This window comes from Sinocyclocheilus anshuiensis, unplaced genomic scaffold, assembly GCF_001515605.1.
Source record: "Sinocyclocheilus anshuiensis isolate Anshui unplaced genomic scaffold, SAMN03320099.WGS_v1.1 scaffold1053, whole genome shotgun sequence".
Classification (NCBI taxonomy): domain Eukaryota; kingdom Metazoa; phylum Chordata; class Actinopteri; order Cypriniformes; family Cyprinidae; genus Sinocyclocheilus; species Sinocyclocheilus anshuiensis.
Genome location: NW_015555711.1, coordinates 2,227,612 through 2,234,846, shown reverse-complemented (window position 1 = coordinate 2,234,846; position 7,235 = coordinate 2,227,612). Strand labels below are relative to the sequence as shown.

At 38.3% G+C, this 7,235-nt stretch overlaps 1 protein-coding gene across 1 annotated transcript in view; it reads left to right on the top strand.

Annotated features, from left to right (window-relative positions):
• The first annotated feature begins 1,755 nt into the window (after positions 1–1,755).
• The window catches only part of LOC107672011 (nucleolar protein 4-like), a 126,785-nt gene continuing 121,305 nt past the window's right edge, over positions 1,756–7,235 (top strand). The window contains exon 1 of the mRNA XM_016465053.1: positions 1,756–2,665. Coding sequence (XP_016320539.1) covers positions 2,330–2,665 — 336 coding nt within the window. The 5' untranslated portion in view covers positions 1,756–2,329. The remainder of the gene's footprint in view (positions 2,666–7,235) is intronic.

The following is a 7,235-nucleotide window of genomic DNA, read 5'->3' as shown; positions in this document are numbered from 1 at the left end:
TACTGAACAGAACCTCAGCACTCAGTTTTCATGGAACATCAATGAGATGTGGATTTTTATAAAAGATTTTGAAAGCTCTTTTCAACTATGCCACACAATAGTTTGTACTTTCAGCACACAGCATGTGTATCTGTATGTTGTGTCTGACACAGAGCACTTGGAGTTCCACAAACACAGCACTCAGCCCTGCACAGAGCGTCAACGCTCACTGTTCACTCAAGGTCTTCTTGATCGCCCACATTATTTCATGATCTGCAGTGGTATTTCTCTCTCTAATCACTTGGTTGAGTACTCTGGGAATGTGTTGCTGGAACTCCCGAGCTGAGGATTCAGATTTAAAGGTTAATACTAATCTATTTGAATTATTCTTTATATTTGATCAAACTGTTCTAGCAGACGTCTGTGTGTACCCATGAAAAATCACTAAGGAGATCTCTCAGTTGTTCCGATTGTTGTTCTCTCAGTTTCTCAGATTTTTCTTTTGGAAAAAAGTTGTCTTGTTTTATTTCTCTCAAGGCATTTTAGTAGAGACATCCGAGACTATGTTGATATTCCACTGAGTCTCCTAAAATGTGAAAGAGCAACCTCTCATGATCAATACAGTTGTCCTCAGGGCACATGTATCTATATGAAAATTATACAAAATAGCTGCATCACAACATTGGGTCATCAAGGTTCAAAGTTTTTTAATTAATGATTAACATATTTACATATTAACATACTTTTTTTTATCATACAAATTTCACTCAAAGAACAATTTCCATGAGTTCCAGGCCTTTAACTGTGGCATTTTATTTACATTCATGCATTTGACTGACATCTTTATCAAAAACAACTTATACTGATAGTCAAGTTTTGGGCGGGCCATAAACGCAACACATGGCGGAGGAGAGAACTATTCCTGTAGTGACTGTCAATTTTTATTAATTTTTCTCACAACATCTAAATGTCCAAAAACACATGAAGGCGGCATTAAATACTTGAAAGAAAATGCTGATCTCTTACCACAATCACCTTTTAGTTGACCTTCATGGAACTGTTCGGTTTTTAGAAAAAGCAGTTGCAATATAAAGATGACTTTAAGCAGCCAGGTTAAGACTGCTTTTAACAGGCTTTGTGTCGCTTCCAAATTCTGTGTAAAGACACAACAGTGCACAAAAGCCTAAAATGCACATACTCTGATCCACCTCAGCCCCTACTATCACAGGCAGCTCCGATACCGCTTTTGTTTCAATGTAAAGCCCTGTTCACACCGACAGCAATTAAACTGATGAAGGGCTCGGAGTTGCTATGTTGGTTGTTCCTGCTTTCCTCATTTGCATGCTTTGCTCAACTTTTTTTGCATCGCCAATGGTGTCTGTATCTCATATCGCCAGAAATCATCTCTCATTAAAAATGATGTCTGTTCACTGCAGTGTGAACACCATCAAACATAGCACCAGAGTAGACTTAAACTGTATATATTTTCCATATATATTCAAATGCTTATGATTTATATGTGTCGTGTATTTGATATTTTCATTCACAATTTCATGTTTCTATATTCATTATTTAAAAATCATTATCCAAAATAATTAATTTCAACAAATGTAAATGCACCTTTAGTAAAAGTGGTTAACTAAAGATGAAATTATTAAATAGCACGTAAACAAACAGTAACCTCCTGGTCGAAAACGGGTTTCTGTGGGACACTCATCTGCTTTGTGTTGATTAGGGCTATCTGAACGCGAGCACTTCCTGGATCTGGACTGTCCCACCGCGCATGGGACGCCGCTCAAACCCATCCATCCATCCCTCGTGGGTCAGTTAGTATGCCTCCTATCTCACGTTACACGTACAATCCCTTTCTCCGCGTGGACAGGCGCGCCGAGCGTCGCGGCTCGAGCTCATTCTAACAGGTGGCGAGCGATTCCAGGTGCAGCAGCAGTTCATCACTGAGCGACGAACGCTGAGAGGATCGCAATTCTTGGGCTTCTACGCGTATTAACACAGTCTAATTATCGTATTTAGGGTATTTAGGCGAGGGGCAGATTGGTTTAATTAGCCTTCAGCTTACAGGTGGGCGAAAACCGTTTGTAGGACGGCCCCTCTTTCAGTTCCTCAACAGGAGACGTGGGACTGTCATTTGTTTGCCATCCTGTGGGACAGAAGAAACGGCTCCGTTAACAGGTGCGAGGATAGACAAATACACCGGCGTTCAGTCGCGTGTTTGTGCAGAACGCGATTTGAAGAATATTTCCATTGGTGTTCGCGGTAAATTAGGAGCTTTATCTACATATCTAGCATATCTTCGAAGCCTCTTTCGTACCGGAGGAGGACCGACAAAGCCATGTCAACCAAAAAACGGGTGGATTTAACGAGAAGGAGCCGAAGCCCCGCGGTGTCCGAGGCGGAGATGTTTGGTGATTTTCAGGAGTGGTGCCTCCGCACTTATGGGGACTCCGGCAAAACAAAGACCGTCACCCGGCGAAAATACAACAAAATTCTGCAGACCCTCATACAGAGCGACGACTCGGAGGGCGTCTATATCGAGAGCAACCACATCAACGCCAAATTTAAGTTCTGGGTGAAATCCAAAGGTTTCCAGGTGGGCAACACTGACAGCAAGCCTAACGAGAACGGGGCAGCGGACAAACCGGTCCTGTACGTCCCCATCAAGGCAACGGTTAGTATGGGTGCTCTTTTTTCCCGTCTGCTAATCAAACGCGTAATATTTGCCTATGCAAATTCTGAGCCACGCGCACAATGGCGCACAGGTCTACGCGTCTCGCGGCCGGTGAATCTTGTTTAGGGTTGTATAGTCTATCTGTAGTTGAGCTCATGTCTCTCTCGGGTCTCTGGTAACCACTTGTTCGCGTGCCACTCCGCCGGTATCCACGGGAACCGATTGTCCGGAAGCTCTTTCTGTTATCAATATCAGTCACTGACAATGAACACTAGTTTCTGGATATTAGTGAAATGTAGTGCTAACGAATCGAATGTATTTTGAAATGTGCATTTAAGATGGCATACTAGTTAAAATATATATTAAAATTATATTTATACAGGCAATAACTTGAATAGACCTCTCTATAATGATGTTTTCATCGTTTGAATGCTTTTCAATTTCTGAAAGGTATTTTTTTGTGGGGCTTAAAGAAAAAACAAGTTCAGAGTTTGTAAAAAAAAAAATCTTTGAAAAATGCTGGCATAACTAGTTTGCCATAATATTTATTATATTGTCTTAATCTTTTTATTTTTAGTAGTAGTAGTATATATAAATCAGCAGTGAAAAAAATATGGTTTTAAAAAGTCAGTGTATTGTAACCAGTAGGCAGGAAGACATTTTTTGTTGTCATGTGACAAGAAAACCAGACAACCGAGAGGAAACCTTTTGACCCTCGTGAATGCCTTTAAAAATATAACATATTCTAACAGATTTATGTAGAAGTACATTCTGTTTGGGTCAAATGGAGTTGACCTGAGAAAAAAATATTAAATATTGAGTATATGCAGGTGTATTCAAAGTGCATGAAAAGTATTTAGTGCATTTCACTTGATGGTTAAACAAGTTGACATTATTAAAATTAATACATCAAACTGTTTGTAGAAATTGGTATAAATGTTTTTGAAAAATGTAGGAAACCAACATGAATACAATGAATACATTTCTATGAACTTGTCACATGTATTTTAAACTACATTTTTTAAAATGCCTCACTTTTTGTAATTTTGGACATCCTTATGGTTCAGTGATCCACATGTGTTTATTTGGAGTTAGTTGGACTCTCTCATGGCGGTTTGTAACTATTGGCAAATTGGTGGAAATCCGTAAGAATTTATACAATTCGAACATTTTCGTCCAATCTGTGTATGCTGCTTCTATTTGTGCATTTCTCTCTTTTTTGCATTTTACCATTAGGAAAAGCAGCTAGTCAAGTAAAATGATATTTGCTTCAACCTTTGCTTTTCTACATGTATGTATTGAGACCAGGTTTACAGAAAGGATGCATGTCTTTTATAAGAATGACTCGTATAACCTGTGCTTGCGTTACCTTTCTCAAATGATTAATCTTCATAACGTCTTTTTCTGAGCTGAAGAGTTCAGGTTTCCAAGCCGTTGACTTTATTATAATAATGGACTAAAGCCAAACACACCTGCTGATTTGGTTCACCTGTGTAGCTTAGTGAGACAATATGGCAGTGGTATTATTGGTGAAAAGGCAAGTTAGAAATGTGTGTTTGTATGAGAGCAATAGGGAGAGATAGAGAGGCAGAGACGAGGTGAGCAGGTCAGCTCTCAACAGAACAAATGGAATAATGAGGAGCCCAGATGAAGATTCATCTTATGGCCGTTTCACTGATAAAGGAAAGGAAACTGGTATGATGGAAAAGTTCAAATGGATGCACCCTCCGAGCTCTGTGTACCCTCATAATGAAGAGGCTGCCCCAGATTTGTCCTATTCAAATACTATTTTCGCTCACTCTCTCTTGCTTTGGGTATGTGTGTGTTCTGCTTTCTTTGAGACAAGCCTCCCATTCAGTTCACTCGGGGGGCTAATTGATAGGAATAGGAAAAACGGAGAGAAAGTGATTCCCTCACCATTCGACTAGTGCAGTGTGCAGGGACTGTGTTGCAATGTGCACAGGTAACACAAGATCTTGATTAGAATCTTTAACTTGTAATACAAATTCCAACCTAATAGAAATCATGTCAAAGGGTCAAGTAAATTCTATTAATTAAATTAGTTATTATTAATTAAAAAAAAACAACAAAAAAAACACCATAAAAGTAGTCCATATAAAAATCTTCTAAATCTGCATGGTTTCCATATGAATTCCAAAAATAAATGCAGATTATCAGTGAATGTTGATTAAAATTTTAGTCTGTTCTTGACCGAAAACTACGTTATGGCAGAGGAAAATCTGAAACATTCATGGACCAGTGTTGTTATTGTTAACTAAAACTATTAATCATTTTTAGTAAACGAAATACATCTAAAATGAAATATAAATACTAGATGCAAAACTTAGTTTAAAAACTTAACTTAAAAATGTTACCTTGGCAATTAACTGAAATAAATAAGTTTAAGTACTAAATTGGATAAAAATTAAATAAATAAATAAATAAATAAATATTATTATTAAAAAATAAAACTAATAATAATGTCAAATGCCCATAACAAAATGACAAAAAATGTAAATAAAATGAAAATGAAAATTAATGATATAAAAATAAAAAGCAAATTTAAAATGTGAATAAATACTATAATATATCAATAATAGCACTGACATGGACTACTTTCACAATGCTTTTATGATTCTTTTTGGTGGTTTTTATGGTGCTTTTTTTGTCCTTCTTGGAGCTTCACAGCCTCTAGCAACTGTAAATGGTTGAGATAAGGAAAAGTAGCTTCAAAAGTTCCTACGAAAGTTCCACTTTTGTGTTCCCTAGAAAAACAAAAGCAAAAGCTCAGGGGTTTGAAACAATGTAAGGGTGAGTAAATAATGACACAATGTTACATTTTGGGTGAACTATCACTTTAACATTCTTTTGTTCAAATTACTGTACATAAAATGTCCAATTTTAAGTGAAAACTCATGTTTACCTCTCATTGGTGTGCTTGTGTGTAATAGCAGTTTTGACGCTAGAGTGGATTGATCCGCAGCTCAGTATGAAGATAATGATCAGTCTGTCGTTATGACTGGCAAACTGTTTTCTCACAGACACTTACTGAATTACTCATCAAAACACACAGCTTAAAATAGTGTGAATACAGCAGACATCATTCACACATGTAAAGGGGTCATCTGACTCACCTCAAATGACCTGTAGCACTACTTTATAATGTATGAAAAGTGAAGGAGAGTTATGTGAGGATGGCGTTCATGGGGATGAAGGCGTAAGACGAGAAGAATAAAAGATGGAGGGAATTTTTTTTATACCAATGCAAGACAGAAACATGACTATGAGATGGAGCAAGGGAAAGCAGAGGGGATTTCAGGAGAGGGAGAAAGAAGAAATGATGTTGAGAGAGGGAGAAAGAGGTGGCTGGAGGAAACAGTCACACAGCCATCACATGCAGTTGACACCAGCGTCTGTGGACACTATTAATAGCCCCTAACGTTCCTCTCTTTCCTCCCCCCTCTCTCTCTCTCTCTCTCTCTCTCTCTCTCTCTCTCTCTCTCTCTCTCTCTCTCTCTCTCCGAGCAACTGTTGCAGAAGAACACTGCTCTCTCTTTAGCTTATTTTGTCCGAAAGCTTCTTTCATTTTGTGGGGTAGGGTAGGACAAGGAAGTGAGAATCTCAAGAGAAGATAAAACCGTCAAATCCATTGGTCCTAAAAAGTATTTGGACAATTACACACTTAAACGTGACTGAATTTTTGTAAATTATATGGAGAAATGTTTCAAAATGATTCAAACTCGTTGTTCATGTTTTGTAAGATTCACTTATTTTGGGAATCGGAATTCTCTTGTTACATTGTATGTTTTTGATTCACTAAAAAACAGGCTCATAAAGGGCCCGTTCCCTTTAAGTTTTGTCATCTGCCACCTTAAAGGGTTAGTTCACCCAAAAATGAAAATTAGCCTGTGTTTTACTCACCCTCGAAACATCCTAGGTGTGTGTGACTTTCTTCTTTCAGACGAATCCAATCGGAGTTATATTAAAAAACTTCCTGGCTCTTCCAAGCTTTATAATGGGAGTGGATGGAAGCCCAAATTTTGAAGTCCAAAAATAAATATCCATATTTCAAACATAATAAACACTTTTTTCTCACTTCCGCTGACTGTCATACGCGGAAGACGTTCAGGCGGATGACGTAGTACGTAGGCATCGTGCACGCGCCTCTGAGAAATGCAGGAGCAAAGGAAACAAAGTTTCCTTACTTTAGCAAAGGAAAACCAGTCTCCTCTTGGCTTATATCGAAATCCTCCAACATTTTTCTTTACAAATCCTCGTTTTGTGCTTCTAATTCGTGACCGGCGTTTTGTTTTGTTTTGCAAAACATTCGTCACTTATCACGCAACGTCGACGACTTACGTCATCCGCCGGAACGTCTTCCGTGTATGACAGTCAGTGAAAGTGAGAAAAAAGTGTTTATTACGTTTGAAATATGGATATTTATCTTACAAAAAATGCATGGATTCGCTACAGGAGGCCTTTATTCACCCCCTGGAGCCGTGTGAGGGACGTTTTATTACGGATGCACGCACTTTATTTCACGTCTTCTGAACTGTTGACAACCAACACC